The following is a 21,438-nucleotide window of genomic DNA, read 5'->3' on the forward strand; positions in this document are numbered from 1 at the left end:
TAAAGAAATCTAGAACCGCCACAGGTCTAATCAGGGAAATCGGTTTGATGATGTCAAATTTTCTTATTCTGTATATTTCCTCAAGACATGACACTTGCCACACTTCCATCGTAGTGGCGACTGTGGAAACGGTTTGTAGGTTGATTTATATTATGTACTGGCTCCTCAGACATATGACACTATGGAGAATTCCAGTTGAGCCGTGTTTTATTGAAAGTCTGAGCCTGAGAAAAACACGATCTCTATTCCTTGACAGAACAATCCTGGGAAAGGAGGGAATTCACTCCGGCTCACGCAATGACAGGATTGTGGATGCAAGTTTCCTGGTGAGCAGGGAAAATGAACATTAAAATTTAAATAACACGCTAGAGATAGCGCTCGATGCAGGTACTGTAATCTGAAGTAGTTTGGCCATTTTTCCCCACCTCTTACTGTCGCACTTTTTCCTTTTATCTGCCTGCTCATGCTGCGCTGGCAGCTCGATCGCTTTCTCTTTAAGCGCTCAGTGGCGAGTTACAGTGTTTAAACAAAGGAAAACCTCGTTGCTCGCTGCTGTGCCGTGCACAAAGACAGAAATGGTGCCAAATAAGCAGTAAGAGCACGAGCAGAAGGAGGGGAACTTCCAGGAATCATGAACACAATTTCAAAGTGTCGATGTGCAGACACAAGGAAAATGTAAATGCGCTCAGCAACTGACTTAAAGGGGTCATATTGTGGAAAATCAGTTGTTTAATTTTCACATTTACATGTAGTCTGGGTTTCATGATAAACATTACTGGAAGTATAGTCAACGTTGAGATTCTTTGTTTCGGGAGCAGCGCTTTATTTTACACTCTTTCAAATGTCTATTCAGAAATCAAATAATAAAGTAACAGTGCACCTTAGCTGATTTTCCTAACCACCTCTTGCCTGGCAGCGATTGGTGCTGGTGAGTCCTCCTCACCGTAAGACAAAAGTCAGGAAAAGTCTATTTCTTTGTCTGAGTCAGAGCCATTGAATCTTCTGCTTAACTCCAGGCAGATAGTCTCTTCTTGATATCTCAGATTAATTTTTTTGCAAGCTGGGCGAGAACATTGGATGCAGAGTTGCACACCACAGTGCCCCCCGGTGTAACAGACGGAACGGTCCCCCTAAAAAAATCTGCCCCTCTTCACTGTTTATGCGTCATTTCGGAGCATCAGCAGAATAATTTAAGAGGGTTTAATTGTCATCTGATGGTTAATAATCACATTATTCTCTTTGATCGCTTTGGGTGCAGAGAGTCAGACTCAGGGAGTCAGGCTCAGACGTGCTGCTGTGGCACTCTGATTGCTTCCTTCATGTTTTATGATGAAATAATGCTGAATTTATGTGGAAATGATTGTTGTACAAAATCTTCAGATATCTGAGGGGACTGATTTTTAGGGGGGACCATTCGGTTAGCGACACCAGGCCACACAGAGCCGAGAAGCATAGTATCTCCCCTGGAACATTGATGGTTTTAGAGTATCCCAGAATCCTTTGCGCGCTGGGGAGGCAGGCTTGATAACGGCTCAGCTTAATGCTAACTTTAACATTGAAAATGCCATAGACATGCTAACGCATTAGCATCGGTCCCGTTTTTAAGTTATAAAATACATCTATCAACTGTTTCAGAAGACCATAACAGGTCGGTTTAACATAAAAAAAGGTCAATATTACTCACAGACACGTTCTTTAGGGTTTTAGGGGGGAAAAAATTAAGATAAAGCGAAATAAAACAAAGAACCAACGAAGCAGCAGATCGAAGATCGACGCACTGCTTCATTGGTTCAAGGTTCAAAGCAAAGCCGCGTTGCAGAAACAATTGATTATACAGACCTGCTGCAGGGTCTGTACGCAATGTAGAGAAATTATCATTTTCCTAACAAACACCCCCAAAAACAGCGGCCACTCTGAAGGACCGATAAGGGAATCGTTAAGCAAAAAGGCTATTGATGTTAATGGATCGAATAATTTCTTTCTTTTTTATAAAACGCACATTAAAGACTCACGATTATCTTAGTTAAACATCTAAATACATATTTTGGTTGACCTCACCTCCATAACAATGCAATGTTGCAAGCAAGCTGCCGCAAAGGCTTGTTTACACTGACAACAAAATCTCGGCCTCCCCAGCGAGAACGTGATTACGCGCGACATTTGACACCTTAAAGGCATCAGTAGAGGCATTTCATGTAATGTCCAAAACACAGTCATTACTATTTAAGTGATTATATTCAACCCATTTGTGATCTGCGCTTTTCTCTGTGGTCAGATTACACCAGAAGTGGCAACGTGAAGTTGGACACACCCTAAATACAGTTGCGCTATGTGCTTTTGACCATGCACCATAGATCGTCATGAGAGGGCCGTTCGTAACTGAGGTGTCGCTTTGCTATCCAGTATTTTATGTGCAAGTTGCTGCATCTCTGCAAAAACCTTCCGAATTGTCGCAGTGGGCTGTGGGTGCCACAGCATTCATCACTCTCAGTCCCTGCAGTGAGGCTCGTTTGTTTGAGTCCGTCAGTGTGCACAAATCCAGCTCCTGTCCTCAGTAATGATCCGCTAATGATGAGAAACTACAACAGCCTCAGGGGTGTGCATGCCACCTGTGCATGTGTATGACATATGTACATGCTGTGTGCATGAGAGCAGTATTACTCATCCTTAATCACACGCTATTCCATGTGTGTTATTTTTATTTTAAATACGTACTTGTTCACAGCAGCTCATCATCAACTTAGAATCAACTTATCTACCAACCCACGATTTGCAGCCTCAGGATGGAGGTTTATGCTTGTTGTATGACTTGTGTTAAAAAGAAGTCAGCAGGCCACAGAGCATTTGTCTGCCTGAAAGTTTGCCTGCGGATGCTGGAAAGTCCATTTGTGTAGAATCTTCTGAGGTCAACCTCAAAACACATTTGTTTTCTACTGTTTGTGGTTACCTTGCACACCAGCAACAGGTGCAACGGGGCATTATAATCCCTTCTGTCTGTGTCTGACTGTGTTCAAAATAACTCTGAAACACATGAGCAGATTTTCATCAAACTTGGTGAGAATATTCCTTTGGTGAGTGACTCCAGATGACTCACTTTTTGAACACATTTGCTCAAGGTCAAGCGCAATGTTGCCAAAACAGTGTGTGGATAAAACATTTTTCATGATATTTCCACAACCGCTTGGGCTGGAGTGATGATTCAAAGCTTATATCAATCACCTCATGCATTTGCACCTAATGCACCAGTATATGTTCTCAAACCTCACTTGTACAAGGTGTTACTTATCTGGTTGTTTTTACTTATCCGTTTGTTTATTGTTTTTTTTCAGTATTTGTGTTTGTGTTATACATTGAACAAAAATGTGTTAGTGAGCACTTCTCCTTTTTGCCTGTGAGCAGACACCCACTCCAAATAAAGAAAAACTGCATATTTCAGAGTGGCCTTTTATTGTGGCCAGCCTAAGGCACACCTGTGCAATAATCATGCTGTGTAATCAGCATCTTGATATGCCACACCTGTGACGTGGGATGGATTATCTCGGCAAAGGAGAAGTGCTCACTAACACAGTTTTAGACAGATTTCTGAACATTATTTGGGAGAAACGGGTCTTCTGTGTATATAGAAAATGTTTTAGATCTTTGAGTTCACCTCATGAAAAACGGGAGCAAAAACAAAAGTGTTGGATTTATATTTTTGTTCCGTGTAATTTGTGCAGCACTTTGAAAGTTCTGATCCGAACGTTCTTTATAAATAAAATTATAATTACTCCTAATCAACGTAACGTCTCAGGACGTATGACGCTTCAATCACTTTTGCTGTTTGAAACCCCCCTCTTTTAAATATATTTATTTGCAGTTATTCACAAACTTGTGTCTACGTTCTGCTCTTACAGCCGAGCCATCAAAACCAACCAGGACCTCCTGCCTGAGACGCCTTGGACCAACATCCTGTATGATGACTTCTGGGGCACCCTCCTCACTCACAGCGGCAGCCACAAGTCCTTCCGACCTCTCTGCACGCTCTCCTTCCGCCTCAACTACACCCTGCATGGCCTGCACCCATGGGGGTTTCACCTGCTGAACGTGGCGCTCCACGGATTGGTCACCGCCCTCTTCACCACTTTCAGTCGACACCTGCTGGGTGGAGGACTTTGGACCCTGCTGGCTGGTCTCCTTTTTGCTTCCCACCCGGTGCACACCGAGGCAGTGGCTGGGGTAGTGGGGCGGGCGGATGTGGGCGCCGCCTTGTTTTTCTTGCTGTCCCTTCTCTGCTATGTGAGACACTGCAGACTTCGTAAGGACATTTGTGGTGGCACTAGGTCCCGCTGCAGTGGTGGCAGCTGGGGTTGCTGGGCGTGGATGGTGGCGACTCTCTGGTGTGCCGCAGCCAGCATGCTGTGGAAGGAACAGGGGGTGACAGTGTTGGCTGTTTCCGCTATTTACGACCTCTTCCTGTTCCAGAGACTCCGCCTTCGCCAGGTTCACCTTCTCTTGCAGGGAAAGGTAAAAGAATGCGTGCTGCCAGTGCCGGCGTGTGCGCCAGACTTGGTCTTTGTGTCCGCACATATCCAATTCCCACCTCCTTCCCTCAGAGGCAGACGTGCACTGATTGCTCCTGTATGTTGGTTAAATCGTGCATGTGCGCGCCCATGGTTTAATATTCAAGGAAATTGTATGTGATGTCCACTATTTGCTTTTCATTAAGAGTATAATTAGGAAAGCTGTGCGCACTGCTCTCGCTGCATGGAAAGTAACCTGATCTCATTTGTCATCCGCTAAACAGGAAGAAACTATAGAGGACGTGCATGTCACATCATCACTCCGTGCGCTATTTGGTGGTTGAGCTTCCTCACGGCATTATTGTTGCTGCAGGAATTACATTTCCATGCCTCATTAAGGGGAGTTCCTTTAAAATAATACAAAATGTCAGCGCTGTCAACACATCATCAAGACCAAGCCCTAGCCTCCGGTGCTGATAAATGAAGCCAATGCAGAAGTGCCAGATCTTAATCCAGTTGAGGCTGGCTCTCCGTAAACCCCATGTTAAAATCTTCAGCTTTACAGCAGGAATAAAATAAGTTCTTTCACCTTCTCCCCTGTGTGTGCTTGGGGTCACCACAGTGGATCTAGTATGGATCTTGATGTTGATTTGACACCGAATGCCCTTCCTCATGTACCTCCACATGACATGGAGAATGGGCCAAGGTGGTCTTGAAGCAGGAAAATTTTGTTTTAAAAGCAAGTGCACTAACCATTTGGCAGCTGTGCTGCCCCTGACAGCAGAAATAAAGTTATGAATAATTAGGGGCATGCTTGGTTTGACTTCATCTGAGTACCGGCGTCAGAAACCCGTGAGCGAGTCACTGCTATCTGCTGGGGATTTGACCCGGTCAAGTTGCCTGTTTCTCCTTTCTAAGCATTTTGTTGCAAATACCTGCTAGCTGAGTGGTTAATTACACAACACTATCAGATGATCTAAGAAGTCAGTGCTCCAGTTTTTCTGGAGAAATGTTAGTTAATATGTATCTAATTAGCAGGTATCGATAGCTACATTGTTGGCACAGTGGCTACTGAGGCAATTTGCTTGTCATTATTTTTTAATACTTGCCCTCAAGCTATCCATGACAAGGACCATCACCCAGTCCACAAAAATATACAGTCATCAGTCATCTGGATTCAGGTGAGCTAACCTGTTAGCCTCAGCTAACTTGGTAAGTTTGATGTAGTTGGGCGTGTTCTGGCTTCATTCCTCCCACCCTGGTCAGGACAGTCTTACCTACATGCCACCTCTTGCTATGTGGATTCAGGCACTGCCAACATGGCAACGTTTGGAACCACCCATATAACTGCCAAACTGAGGAATCAAATACATGCCATGGCCACTTTATTAGGCACACCTTTTCAATTGCAGCCAATCACATGGCAGAAACTCAATGCATTTAGGCATTTAGATGTGGCGAAGATGACATGATGACTTTGAACGTGGCATGGTTGTTGGTGTCAGGGGGCTGGTCTGAGCATTTCAGGATCTACTGGGATTTTCACACATAACCATCTCTAGGGTTTACAGAGAATGGTCCAAAAAAGAGAAGATATCCAGTGAGCGGCAGTTTTGTGGATGAAAATGCCTTGTTGATGTCAGACTGGAGGAGAATGGGCAACTGCATGATGCCATCATGTCAATATGGACTAGCGTCTTTGAGGAATGTTTCCAACACCTTGTTGAATCTACGCCACGAAGAATTAAGGTGGTTCTTAAGGCAAAAAGAGTCCAACCCGGTGCTAGCAAGGTGTACCTAATAAAGTGGCTGGTGTGTATATTTACAGTCTATGTATCTAGATTAGCTGGTGATGATGAATGTGGAGTGTCAGGGGCTAGGAGACACCCCCTTCTGGTGGTTGAAAGGACGTAGCCAGCAGCAGCTTCTTTCCATTTAAAGTAACAGACACAGAAATATGTTGTTTCTTAAATACCCCTAAAAGTATTTAAAAATACTGTCTGGGGTAGTTTTTGCTACAAACCTCACCATCACTTTTATAGACTCCCACTGTCAAGGAACATTTAAGAACATTTATTTTTAAGGTGACTAAACAAGAACACTCAGTCTGGTCAATCGGACAAATCATGGGGATAACCGTCCAAATTGACCCCTGCCTGTAAACACATGTGCACAAACTTTGCTTCCTCTGCAAGAAAATTGCAGTTTCCTCTTTCAAACTGAAGGTAGTTGAGGTGGACAGTCAGGACGGTGACTAGTGATTACAGGACGCATTGTGTGAGTTGACCCTTGTAAGTTAACTGCGTGACTCGCTCAGTAAAAAGTCTCCTTGGGTTTCCTGAGCAACGGGATGGGATGGCTCTTTTGGGAGTGCCTATAAATATCTGCGTTTGTCAGGTTTCTGACGTCATGTTTTGTGTGCATCATGAGTTTCTCTGCAGTTTGAAATCTCAGCTCTTTTCCCAGATTTCCAGGAGACTTATTAGCCAGTGAGCACAACTTTGCCCAACCTGCACTGCAGCTTCAGCAGCAGCCGTTTCTGGCACAATGACAATGCAGAGCTGCTATCAGACGGTGTGCAGAGGGACCGACAGGGAACCGTCCTCAGTGTTTGGCAGGAATGAGACACGTGTGGCTTTCTTAACCACTTGACCTTTGCAGATGTAAAACAGCACCTGTCGTCCAAACTGCACCCGGTAATCCAATACAGCAATTAAGCTAAAGCGCAGTAATGCAGCCGGAAGGTGGACAAGGGGTTTGGAAAACATAAAAATTAATCATTATACAGACAGACGGTATATTGTTACCAGCTGTGATGATACAATAATGTGAACTCACACAAATAATGTTGGGTTTATGTTGGGTACTTTGTAGTAGGGCTGGGATGATACACTTGTATCCCAATATAGTACGTATCACTTTATGAAATGCAGTTCTGCAAGTATTGCAATTTCCATCCAGTCTGTGTACCCGCTTACTCCAATTAAGGGTCACAGGGAAGCTGGAGCCTATCCCAATAGTCATAGGGTGTGAGACGGGTACACCCTAGACAGGATGCCAGTTTATCGCAGTCTACCATCCCAATTTGCTAATTACCTCTGCAAAGGAGGTTATGTTTCAGTCGCGTCCATTTGTTGGTTGGTTTGTTAGCAGATTACTCAAAAAATCTTCAACGGATTTCAATGAAATTTTTACCAGGGGTGTATCTTGGCCTAACTTAGAAGTCATTAAATTTTGGTAATGATCTGGAACACGATCCAGATCCAGTAATTTTTTTTAAGGGTTCTTTATCATTGCAGGATAGGGCCAGTTTTAACATTTTTGCATCTAACTTCATGAAGACGGGTCACAAAGGCCGAACAAAAATTAAGTTACGACACAACAATAATTTAGCATTTGTTTCTCCTCATTGAATAAACTTATTAGAAAAAAAAAAAACTTGTGTAGTTCATGCAGTTTCTCTTTATAAATACATTTGCTGAATATCTAAGGGTTTGACCACTGAATCTGAAACATGACGGTAGATGTGTTGTGTGCATATGAGTTTCTTTGTAGTTTGAAGCCAGTATTTCTCGAGAATGTGTGAAACCAGTTCTGGACTGTGTAGGACTTAATGCAGATGCATTCCCCTATGACTGGGAGCACTGCGAACGTCCCACTAGTCCTAGGGTCCACTAGGACCCTAGGACTAGTGGACCCTAGGCTTTTGATACTGTTGACCATAAAATTTTATTACAGAGATTAGAGCATGCCATAGGTATTAAAGGCACTGCGCTGCGGTGGTTTGAATCATATTTGTCTAATAGATTACAATTTGTTCATGTAAATGGGGAATCTTCTTCACAGACTAAAGTTAATTATGGAGTTCCACAAGGTTCTGTGCTAGGACCAATTTTATTCACTTTATACATGCTTCCCTTAGGCAGTATTATTAGACGGTATTGCTTAAATTTTCATTGTTACGCAGATGATACCCAGCTTTATCTATCCATGAAGCCAGAGGACACACACCAATTAGCTAAACTGCAGGATTGTCTTACAGACATAAAGACATGGATGACCTCTAATTTCCTGCATTTAAACTCAGATAAAACTGAAGTTATTGTACTTGGCACCACAAATCTTAGAAACATGGTGTCTAACCAGATCCTTACTCTGGATGGCATTACCCTGACCTCTAGTAATACTGTGAGAAATCTTGGAGTCATTTTTGATCAGGATATGTCATTCAAAGCGCATATTAAACAAATATGTAGGACTGCTTTTTTGCATTTACGCAATATCTCTAAAATCAGAAAGGTCTTGTCTCAGAGTGATGCTGAAAACTAATTCATGCATTTATTTCCTCTAGGCTGGACTATTGTAATTCATTATTATCAGGTTGTCCTAAAAGTTCCCTAAAAAGCCTTCAGTTAATTCAAAATGCTGCAGCTAGAGTACTGACGGGGACTAGAAGGAGAGAGCATATCTCACCCATATTGGCCTCTCTTCATTGGCTTCCTGTTAATTCTAGAATAGAATTTAAAATTCTTCTTACTTATAAGGTTTTGAATAATCAGGTCCCATCTTATCTTAGGGACCTCGTAGTACCATATCACCCCAATAGAGCGCTTCGCTCTCAGACTGCAGGCTTACTTGTAGTTCCTAGGGTTTGTAAGAGTAGAATGGGAGGCAGAGCCTTCAGCTTTCAGGCTCCTCTCCTGTGGAACCAGCTCCCAATTCAGATCAGGGAGACAGACACCCTCTTTACTTTTAAGATTAGGCTTAAAACTTTCCTTTTTGCTAAAGCTTATAGTTAGGGCTGGATCAGGTGACCCTGAACCATCCCTTAGTTATGCTGCTATAGACATAGACTGCTGGGGGGTTCCCATGATGCACTGTTTTTCTCTTTTTGCTCTGTATGCACCACTCTGCATTTAATCATTAGTGATCGATCTCTGCTCCCCTCCACAGCATGTCTTTTCCTGGTTCTCTCCCTCAGCCCCAACCAGTCCCAGCAGAAGACTGCCCCTCCCTGAGCCTGGTTCTGCTGGAGGTTTCTTCCTGTTAAAAGGGAGTTTTTCCTTCCCACTGTAGCCAAGTGCTTGCTCACAGGGGGTCGTTTGACCGTTGGGGTTTTACATAATTATTGTATGGCCTTGCCTTACAATATAAAGCGCCTTGGGGCAACTGTTTGTTGTGATTTGGCGCTATATAAAAAAATTGATTGATTGATTGATAGATAGTCTAGTATTAAGGAGAGCATGTTGAAGATGTTTTTACATTTATGGTAGGCTATATGTTGCACTACAGTAGGCTAAGTGTTATGTGTCGACGCGGATTGAGGAGCGAACCTGCGTCAGACAGAACCCAGCGCATAAAATAACCAGAAAGCGGTTCCAACAACAAAAACAATTTATTTTTCACCTGTGCCTAAATAAAATGTACAAAACCAAAACCAACGTCCTTCTGGAGGAGTGACTGCTGGCACGCTCTCCAGCGCCCGCAAGGAGAGAAGTCCGGCGCTCCTGGACCCACTACCACCAGACAAACACCCCCCAGGTGGACACGACAAACTGACTTTCTGTGAAGCAAAGAAGATGTGAGGTAAGTCAGCAGTTACAACAATGTCTTTCAAAAGACACACGCTATCAGCAACACATTCAGGTCTGTACTTTTTATCTTTATGCAAATGAGCAGCTTCTCACAACAAGTGGAGGATCACTTATCCTGCACGTCACAGCAGTGAGAAGCAAGCTGCACAATTCTCATCACAATTCAAGTATACTGTGTAACAAAACACCAAGTTACTATCAACAATTAGTCAAATACTTAATTACCTTTAATGTGTGCTGACAGCATGTGTCCTCACCCTTCCCTGCTTCACGGCTCGATGTGTCAAACCCAGGTGCGGTCCTCAGTGTCTCACAAACGAACATCACAAGGTCGAGTTCCCGGCAGTTCTGCTTGAATCACACATGCCTTAAATGCAGAACACCATCCAATTATCTGCTTCAGCTGAAAGTCTTTAAGGTTGCATGTGAGCACCAGTCACAGGTGCTTCACATGATGTTGATGAGGGTGAGGATTCTTCAGCCAGCACCTTCTCCACAGACAAATCAGTTTCCATGCCACCTGAGGAGCAAAGAAAAGAAAACACCACCAAAACATCCAGCCACACCCCCCAACACACAACAGTACCCCCCCATCAACGGGAAGCCTCCCGGCGACCGAACAGACCAGACCCGAGAACAGCATCTCCCTCCGGGGTCCACGTCAGGAAGTAGACAGCACCACGCTCCCAGGTCCACCACAGACAGCAGACAGGCACCGCAGCTAGAAGGCCGCTGGAATCACAAAGCCCAAAACATACCCCAATACACTCCAACACACAGAAAAAAAACATAAAACCCACCCAAAACCTCCCCAGGGGACCGTCCCATCGAACCCCGGAAGAAAAGAAAAACTCCCAAACGCCAAAACCCAACACAGCCCCACAAACACAATACAAACAGAAATGCATAAAAGAAAATAACAAACAACCCCCCCAGAATGACCTGCAGAGTCCAACCCCCCCAGAAGGCCTTCATCGCCATTCCAGGAGAACAGCCATAACCATGATCCCACACAGGTCCCAGGTAGACATGGAGCAAAACGGCGCCCCCAGGGACCGTACCATCAACCCAGGAGGTACCCTCCCCACAACCCCGTAACCCCAGACCCGGTCACACTTGGCCAGTTGGCCCCAAGCCAATTCCCCCCCAGAGGACCGTCCCATCAACCCTGGAGGTGGAACCCGGAAGGAAACAGAACAAAATCAAACATCAATCCCCGGAGGACTACCAAAAACAACCCCGGGGGATATAAAACGACTGTAAACCCTGTTACCCTCCCCGGCACCTCAAAAGACCCCAGGTCCCTCCCAGAGCCTTCGGCGGCTCAATTTTGGCGAACGGCTCAAAATATCAAGCCGGAGAAGGGAACAGAAAAAAAAACTAACCCAGCTCCAACCCAAGGCGCAGCAGAGAACCGAAATACGTCCGGTGCCCAACTCGACCATACCCCAGCCTCTCGGGAGGGGTGGAACTACCGAAATGGCGAACGGCAACAGATCGGCCCACCCCTCCGACTGAGGTAAGTCTCCGCTGCACCACACCCCGGCAACACCAATGACGAACGGTACAAAGGCTCACCGAGGCTGGAGTGGAACCGGGCCCTAACCAAACCAAAAAAAAAACGCCTCTAACACCCCCCCCTAGGTGCAGAGGTCTTCTGAGAATGCTCAGCGTGACCAACCTGCACCACCCCACCACCCACAAGACAAACGGTCTTGGGGCAAGTGAGGTTGGGTTTAGGGATGTAGAGAAATAAAAAACAACAAAATAAAACGACCCAACAACCCAAACAGAAAATACCTAAAAACACATAAAAAATTAATAATGACGTGAGCTCAGGCGGACTTCCACCGCCTAACAGTCACTCCACCAGATACGCCTCTGACTCCCCATACAATTATAACCCCTATTTAAGGAAAAAAAAAAAACATTTACCCGTGCTAGATTTTTTTTTTTTTTTTTATGTGTGTTATGTTGCCTGTCCCGGAACACTTGGAGACACGTCACCATTATTTCTCTTGACGTTTACATGTCGGGGCAATACAGTAATCTCTGCTCGTCCGAGCTGCATGGGCTCGTCAACAGGAGGAGCCAGAGGTCCCGTCGGAGGAGCCTCAGTGGGGCAAAGAAGAGGCGGCCCAGATCTGTGTCGGGGAAAGCCCCGAGATGAAAAAACCCGCTCTGATGGGCGTCCTCTCTTGCGTCCACGCTCCTTCATCCGATCATCTAGACGAATCACCAACGATATTAGCTCATCTAATTCGTTTGGCTCGTCACGGACTACCAGCTCGTCTTTCAATGGCTCACCCAACCCATCTACAAATACGCCTCGTAAAAGCAGCAGGAAGCAGAACGGCTTGCGCTGCAAGCTCCGTAACACGGGCGTCTGTTTGTTTAATTTGGTTCGCGAGATGCTGTAATTGCTCCCGTATGTTCTCCAAGTGTTCTTGAACTTTTTCGATAAAAGGAACCGCTTCTGCCGCTGGGTCCATTATGGAATGGCCGGGAACTACTGTTATGTGTCGACGCGGATTGAGGAGCGAACCTGCGTCAGACAGAACCCAGCGCATAAAATAACCAGAAAGCGTTCCAACAACAAAAACAATTTATTTTTCACCTGTGCCTAAATAAAATGTACAAAACCAACGTCCTTCTGGAGGAGTGACTGCTGGCACGCTCTCCAGCGCCCGCAAGGAGGGAAGTCCGGCGCTCCTGGACCCACTACCACCAGACAAACACCCCCCAGGTGGACACGACAAACTGACTCTCTGTGAAGCAAAGAAGATGTGAGGTAAGTCAGCAGTTACAACGTCTTTCAAAAGACACACACTATCAGCAACACATTCAGGTCTGTACTTTTTATCTTTATGCAAATGAGCAGCTTCTCACAACAAGTGGAGGATCACTTATCCTGCACGTCACAGCAGTGAGAAGCAAGCTGCACAATTCTCATCACAATTCAAGTATACTATGTAACAAAACACCAAGTTACTATCAACAATTAGTCAAATAATTACCTTTAATGTGTGCTGACGGCATGTGTCCTCACCCTTCCTTGCTTCACGGCTCGATGTGTCAAACCCAGGTGCGGTCCTCAGCGTCTCACAAACGAACATCACAAGGTAGAGTTCCCGGCAGTTCTGCTTGAATCACACATGCCTTAAATGCAGAACACCATCCAATTATCTGCTTCAGCTGAAAGTCTTTAAGGTTGCATGTGAGCACCAGTCACAGGTGCTTCACATGATGTTGATGAGGGTGAGGATTCTTCAGCCAGCACCTTCTCCACAGACAAATCAGTTTCCATGCCACCTGAGGAGCAAAGAAAAGAAAAGAACACCAAAACATCCAGCCACACCCCCCAACACACAACACTAAGTAATGTTACAAAAGTGTGACAATTAAAAAAAACATTTAATTATGGTGAATTACCATTATTTGTTGATTTTCAGTTCAACAGATTTATAGACAACAGTACTATTAGTAAGTTATTAAAACTGGATCTGGTTTGTTAGCTATTTAAAGTATTGTGTTTATTTGTGCACTTTTAAAATCAGTTTGCAGTTGTAATATAAACCATCAAATAATATAAAGAGGCTAGGACCAGTGGGACCCTAGTACTAGTGGTTCGAAGACTTGAAAAACCTGTCCTACAAAATCACCTTCATCATGGTGTGTAAGGCCTCCCATCCTATGCACCAGCATGAACTCCCAAAATTTCCTGTATATTTGTATTGTCAGTTGTGTTGGTAGCATGGCCCAAGCAGAGTGTCACCCCTTTTCAGTCTGGTCTGCTTGAGGTTTCTTCCTGAAATCATCAGAGGGAGTTTTTCCATACTACTGTCGCCTGTGTGCTTGCTCTAGGAGTTGATAAGGTTAGACCTGACTTGTGTGAAGCGCCTTGAGGCAACTTTGTTGTGATTTGGCGCTATATAAATTAAATAAATTAATTAAATCATTTGAGAAGTATTCATTCATTCCAAACAGATTTGTTTATCTTTCAAGATATACTGCAGACAGTAAACATATTTTTTCCAGTATCATGCTGCTCTAGCTCTGATTGCTTTTATAGTTCTGTCATATAAGGTTTTTGTCATCTGCAACTCTAAAAAGAAAGCAGAGACATGCTGCAGCCGAAGAAACAAAAATGGAAAACACGTTGCTTTCCAGTCTGTTGGATTGTGATCTGAAAGATTTCATCACCTCAGTAAGTGTCAGTGGTCATTATGGGGTGGTTGAGGGGTGCGGCGTCTGCATTCAGTTTCTTCACACAGGGAGCAGGACTATCAGCTGCGTCCACCTCTTCATCCACAAACAATAGACCTGGCCGGTGTCCCTTTGCCAGTCGTCACGTCCAACTGTTAAAACGTCAACGTGTCCCGCCATCGCCAGCACATCTGGCTCATTTATCACTCTGGCAGTGCCCTCCTATATTGCCCCGGTCACGGTTATCTTGGCAGGGAGCTCGTTATGGGCCGGGGCCAGCCACGGGGCGACCGTTTCCTCAGTTATAAGCCAGACGTCTGGCGACGCATGGGAACACAGAGTTAAGAAGGGTATCAAAAGAGAGACGGAATGAGGGAAACTCTGCCCTCACTTCCTTTCCATTATCTGGTTTTGGTCTTTCTCACCCCGTTGCTTGTCTTAAACTCCAACACTGAGGCACAGTTAGCGTGGCTTTTTGGATCAGACGCACAGAGACGCAAAACACCAGTTGGAGAGAACAATGAAACACTAGCTGTCTAATTGTTGCGGCAAAATGCCGACCCATCCTCCCGCACGGTACCTGAACCCCGGCTCACAGTGTTAACCGCGAAAACTAGGGAAAATGCTAATCAGCCCCTATGATGGGGCAACAGGACAGCTGAGGCTTGAGCAGCACCCCATTTCTCATCCTATTACCTCCTTAACCAGACTGAGATGAGATTTCAAACAAGATGAGGTAGGATGGAGGGAGCGTGAGAGTGTGATAGATGGAGACAAAGGGGAGGTGTGGCATGAGCGATGAAGTCTATCGGAAGGAGATTTCAAGGCAAAATGGGGTTCATAAAACACATAATGTCTTTGTTCTCCCCACAAACACTTTGAAGAGCCTCTAGGCCAGGTGTCTAACCGTGAGAACAACCTTGGGTTTTCAAACATGTTTGTTAACAAAATATTTTAATTGCAATGTTTAAAATTCAGGCTTTGTCTCCGCTTCAAAAAGGATAAATGCACTTCCTTCTATAATTAATGGAAATTAATTGCTCCTTAAAACTTGCAGTTAGGAATACGATTAAAGTGTTTTCCGGAGTATAAGATCCGATCCCAGTGTGAAAGTGCAAAATGAAGGGGGAGAGTGAAGGAGTGTATTGGGATCAGATCTAGGGCCTGTGACTTTTACTCCCAGTGGACTTAAATACCAAAAAAAAAAATAATTTTTTAAATTAATAATAGAGTTATAATAACTATTATATAGGGCTTGCCCAGGAAACAAAGCACTAAAAATAAATTGCAATAATAAAGTAGTAATGCCAGAAAAGATCCCAAATTCAAGCATTGATAATGTAGAAAAAAAATGTGTTGTACTCTGGTGTATCTTATATTATTGTATTTTTTCCCCATTCAAGGGGCATTTTTTGACAGGTGCAACTTATACTCTGGAAATTATGGTATGATGAAACTCAAAAAATGTCTATTTTTAAAATATATTAATTTAATGGTGTAGTACTTTTTGATTTTCCCCAAATTTGACCAAATTTGCTTTGTGTAGAAATCTAGTTATTACAAAATACCTTTATTTTTTTTGGTATTTTGCAAAATTACAGTTAATTTAAAGTCTGGTAAAGTCTTTAAATCAACTGTAATTTGCAAAATAGTACAGAAAGTCTGGTAAAGTAGGCAGCGTGGTGCCTAGTGGTTGCTGTGCTTGTTTTCAGAACAGATGGTTCAAGGCCAATGTGGAGTTGCGTCAGGAAGGGCATCCTGCATAAAACGTGGCAATCTCCGGGTGGTGAGGAAGATGGTTTCATGGTCGATTCGGTTTAGAGACACCTGACACCTGTGCATGTGTTTGTTGTCGGGTACCTGGGCTTACACTCCTGGATGGAGTGAGAAGCTCAACTATCTGGGAGGGACTTGAAGCAGAGCTGCTGCTTCTTTGCATTGAAAGGAGCCAGCTGAGGTAGTTCAGGCACCTGGTGAGGATTTCCCCTTGTCGTCTCCCTAGGGAGGTCTTCCAGGCATGTCCAACTGGGTGGTCACGCTGAAAGGATTATATTTCCCAGACGGCTTGGAAATGCCCTGGGATCCCTCAGGAACAGTTACAGGCCTTGGCCGAGGGATAGGGAAGTGTGAGATGAGCTCCTTGGGTCTGTTGCCACTACAAGTTATAACCTCCGGATTTGTCAGTAAATTCCAGTTCTCTTAAGGATTTGATAACAAAATGTTTAGAATCATTACCATTTTTGTGTATATATCGACAGCTATATCGGTATCAGAAATGATTTACTCCTTAATTCCCCCCCCCTGCTAAAAAAACAAACAAAACCAAAAATATCCATGTATGTTGGTCAGGCCGTATTCTATGGTGCTAGGTTTCTTTGGATGATTCTTGGGTATTGCTGGAAAGACTTTCTATCAGTTGAAGAATGACAAGACTTGGAGTATCACTTGCATTGTGGGGGAATGTCATTTACAGCATTTAGGAATGTGGGCGTGTTTCTCTGAGAGTGATCCAGCACACAGGTGCCTTAGTGTTGAGGACACAGTGGCTTCAGATGTTCAAAGGGACACCCATGTTCACCTGGCTGTGGTAGATAAGTGGTTCCATTCAAAGGGTGGGGATAGACTGGTTGTCTGCCTGGATGGTTTGCCAACCTAGGCCCAAGGCCATGGTGTGGTGGATGTGGCATCAGCATTTGTGGTCACAAGCCCTTCAACCACTTGACCATTAGCTTCCCTCTTGTCATCTTCATTCCTGCCCATTTTCCAAACAAATAATAAAAACTAGGGAGGTACATACATTTAGGTACTTGTTGATACTGAGTACCGATGCAAATACTTAATGATACCATTACAGTTTTATGATGACTTTGAAAACATGTTTTATTTTCATCTGTTGTTCCTTACTTTTTGACTGTAACTGCTCCTAGACTGGACACACCCATTGCGGGAGCGGGCGGGACTGTAGCATATATGTTGCAGGTGCAGGCAAGAGCAGGAAGAAGAATATAGTCCACACAGGGCTCTAGTTGACTTCACGCTGCCGTAAAGTATAAGTAAATGAATACGTATCGGGCCGATACCTGATATTAGTATTGGGATCGGTGCATCCCTAATAAAAACCTTGAAATCCACAGTTTGCAGGTGCACTGGGCCGCTCCTTTCATTTACTATTCCGTTCAGCTGCAGTACTGTGAAACTATGCATGGATAAGTTCCTGTTTGGAGTGCCTCAGGGTACTCAGGATTAATGCAAACATTCATAATTTACGCTCTTCATTAATGAGGTGCTCAGTGACAGAGCCGGCAGCTGTTATTATTTACAGATGTCCAATAATCTGCTGTAAAATCCACGTGCCCTGCTGTCAGTCAGCCAGCCAGATGCTGTGCAGACGGAGAAACTGCAAGCTTGCATTGTGACCGTGACACGATCAGCATATGTGTTGACATGAAGACAAACTCGACCTTGTAGAAAAAAGAACTCGCCTGACTGACAGGGAGGAATTGAATTTGAGATCCGTAAAGAATTATAGGATCTGTAGGCATCCTCACCTGTGTGGGCTCCTCGTTTGTTTCCGCGAATGCAGGGGGGCATGCAGATTGAGTTTGGCTCAAACTGATGGCTTGATGAATGCCGCGCCAATTATCCTGTGCCAGAAGCGTTCAGCTATGAAATGATGCTCCTCCTGCGTGGTTATTTAGCTTTCAATCATGTGCAGCTCTGCATGCCCAAAGTACAGGACATCATCATTCTTTATCAGTGTGGCTGTTATTGATATTTGAGGGCCCATTTAGTAAGCTTCAGGCCTTGATGATTTATGGTGTTCCCTGTGGGAGAGGGTTACAATGACCTTGGTTTGTGTGTATCATCAGCAGATAAGTTACAGATTTATTTTCTTTTTGGAACTTAAGTGGTCAGATTTAGGACTCGATTCTGATTTGACATTTTTAAAAGCCATTCTTTGTTGACTCTGGCCTCCAAGATAAGCTGGATCCATTTTCAGATGCATTCCAACCTTACGCTCTGGTGATACATCTCCAGATAAACAGCGATGGAAGCATTCACTTGACAGACTTGTGGCTTCCCTCAGGAGTCAGTTGAACCCTGTCAGCCCGCTGTCTCTTTAGTGTCAAAATCAGCCTGTTTTGTAGGAATTTGAACATAATCTTGGTGGAGGCCATGCAGGAATAACTAGTGACTTGAATGGAATATGGGAGTTCTTCCATTTACAGTCTCTGAAAGTTTCCAGAGATTGCATTAGAGTCCCCAGTTTGCTCGGGAGAAACCATTTCCGAACAGCACTCTAAATATCATCCCAAGAGACATATTGCATATCTTGATGAATATCTGTGCTGTATTAGGAACTGAGAATGAAGGCTGTGATGGCTCTGAGGGCAGACAAGGAGACATTTATGAAGGAATCTGTGATCAGGTGCCTCACCATCTGTGGTCTAATGACCTCCACCTGCGTACAGAGGAATTTAAGCACTGTATTCTTCTTAACGACACCTCATCCCATCATAATCATGGGCTCAATCATGATAGATTCATGTACTGTACTGTCTTGTTTGTCCTGGTTCACGTTTCTAATGTTAGTTTTCTAATCTCTGGCTTTATACATTCTAAGTATTGTGTCCCTACATGTTCTGTTTCTGAGTATTTACCTTTATATTTTAGTTCCTAGTTTCTCCATGTTCTAGGTTTACAAGGTGTGTAGTGGGCGACTTGCATGGCTGCAGCCTGACATCAGGGTGAATGTGAGGCATTGATGTGTAAAGCGCTTTGAGCATCTGATGCCGATGGAAAAGCGCTATATAATGCAGTCCATTTACCATTACCATTGTGACAGATTACTTGTGTACTTCATTGCCTTTACCTTTGGTTTCACGTGCATGCCCACAGTCCTTCACTCCGGTGCCAGAATTGTCTTCTTGCCATACCTGCCATAGTCCCAGATGCTGACTTCCGCTGCCATCCGTGTGCGTTTTCAAGTTTAACTTCCTGTTTCTGTAACTATATGCCTGGTACGTTTGACTACTGTGTTCTGAACCCGCTACCTGTTTACTTGGATTCACCATTACCCTCATGGACAAAGTGCCTCTCGGACTGCTTCCCTGTTACTGAACTTAGGCCTGGTCCCTCAACCACACTGTCACCTTGTTTCGAAATAGATGCCTTTGTTTTATGGACTGCTGGCTTCTGTCTGCTACAATTTATCAGCCACTAATAAACATGGTTTGTACTTTTTTCCAGCCTTGTACCCCTCTGACTGAGAAATGAATGGTAACTCATTGCTTTGCCCATGATGCTTGTAGCTCATGTGACCAAGGGGTTGGCGTGGGGAGGAGGAAGAACAAGAAAATTCAAAGTGTTTGTGATTATTAATCCTGACCAGGGCTGCGTAATTGTGGGGAGTTCAGAGAACTGGGAACGTAGGACGACAGTGCCGGATTATGACAGTTGTCACACTCGTTGACCTTGTGTGATATTTGAAAGCAACAAAAGTTTAAGTAACTGCCATGACAAATAAGGCCATGACATTTTGACCAGCTAATATAAATCAGATTTGGGTCACATGCTTTAGATTATGAAGGAACCCCATGTGGTTCTAAACCTTTCAGAACTATTGATGTTTCCAGGAAGCCAGGTTAACACTCCCTGGTTTGATCACCTGTCCTTTGGACTCCTGAGAGGTCTAGACCTTTGACCTGTCTCATTACAGCTCTCAGTACCAGTCAGCAAGGCGTTCAGTCAGAGAACTGTGGGGTAATTAGGGTCACTCTGTCAAGTCGCACTCATCGGGTGCAAGCCGGGACTTTGCCTATACGTCTGTCAAATGCTCCAACTCAGCAGAAACCAGAAGCCATTAGTGCTGGAAAAGGAATTGCTTCATTGTGTCTTTCATCACTGTTTAGTTTCTGAGTGGTAACTAGTCAGATATAAACTTCAGCTGGGTTTCTACAGCAGAAATACCCTCTGTCCAAACCTTTGAAGGCTACAGTGTCCGGCAGACCACACATTACTGTTTTTTAATAAAACGAGAGCCAATAATGAACGGCACTGGTTAATAGATGACTAGTCACAGGCGCTCCTCTATAAACCTACGGGGTGTTGTAAAACTTTACGACATTGTCACAGCTCTTGGTCCTCAGATTTTATGATTGAGCAATGCCTGGGAAGAGCTTATGGATTCATGAGGGTGCTGGTCAGGGGTGTTTGGTGATGCTGGTGTCTTTTCAGGACTACCAAGTTCCAAGGTTTTGGGTTCCTTCTGTTGCCTGTCTTACTGTATGGTTGTCAGATTTGGATGTCTTTGCTACCCGGTCCCTTAGGAGGATTATTGGGTGCCACTAGAAGGACTACATATGAAACCAGCAATTCGGGAGTGTCATCATTGACATTTTGACCACGTGGTGGTGCCAACTCTTCAGCTGGCTGCAGCAGATAGATAGATGGTTATTTTAGGGATGTGGGGCTGGATTAGTTGTCTGCCTGTGTGGTTGCTATCCAGGACTTAAGGTGGTTTTGTGGTTTCGTAAATGCAGCGAAGTCCGATCAACGCCATTTTGGAGGTGTTAAAACAATAACACTGCATATTCAAAACTGACCTACGTAGATATAAAATATTTGTGCATATTTTGCCTTCATTTTGCAAAATTTCATAGTCAAATTGCTGGTGTGATCAGATTCAGCACCCAGTTGCTGGCACAGCAAACCGAAATGAGTACGTGTTGTTTGGGTACATTTGTATTAAATAGTTTCCTTATTGTTGTCTAAACTTAGGTAGCTTTAGCACTGAAACTAAAATTGGAGTCCCGATACTTTGTCTGCACAATAACGCTCATCAAACATTTTGTCAATCAATTTTTAAATAGCTTCAAGCGAAAATGTCAGTTTCTTGATTCTAACTTTTAAAATATTCTTTTTTATACATAGAGCCTGAATAGTCATGCCTATAAACTGTGACAAAAACAGGCCTGTCAACATCACAGCGGCCAACCAATGTGATGTAGGGATGGTTTAATGTCATGGCGTACTGGACTGAAACCATGTTGCATGTTCAAGAGCAACTGCAGTACGGCCATATTATATCTTTAGCACAACATTATTGCTTCTGGGAAACCTCCTGTGATGTCACAGCA

The 21,438-nt window shown here is 44.1% G+C and overlaps 1 protein-coding gene and 1 long non-coding RNA gene across 2 annotated transcripts in view; one reads left to right on the plus strand and one right to left on the minus strand.

Moving 5' to 3' along the window:
- The window catches only part of tmtc2a (transmembrane O-mannosyltransferase targeting cadherins 2a), a 179,989-nt gene that overhangs the window by 104,480 nt on the left and 54,071 nt on the right, over positions 1–21,438 (plus strand). The window contains exon 2 of the mRNA XM_034163037.1: positions 3,894–4,503. Coding sequence (XP_034018928.1) covers positions 3,894–4,503 — 610 coding nt within the window. The remainder of the gene's footprint in view (positions 1–3,893; positions 4,504–21,438) is intronic.
- Positions 190–7,217, minus strand: LOC117503785. The gene is made up of 2 exons (XR_004558662.1): positions 7,010–7,217; positions 190–323 (listed from the first exon to the last, which is right to left on the minus strand). It is a non-coding gene; the product is annotated as an uncharacterized LOC117503785 (long non-coding RNA).

This window comes from Thalassophryne amazonica, chromosome 22 (assembly GCF_902500255.1).
Source record: "Thalassophryne amazonica chromosome 22, fThaAma1.1, whole genome shotgun sequence".
Classification (NCBI taxonomy): domain Eukaryota; kingdom Metazoa; phylum Chordata; class Actinopteri; order Batrachoidiformes; family Batrachoididae; genus Thalassophryne; species Thalassophryne amazonica.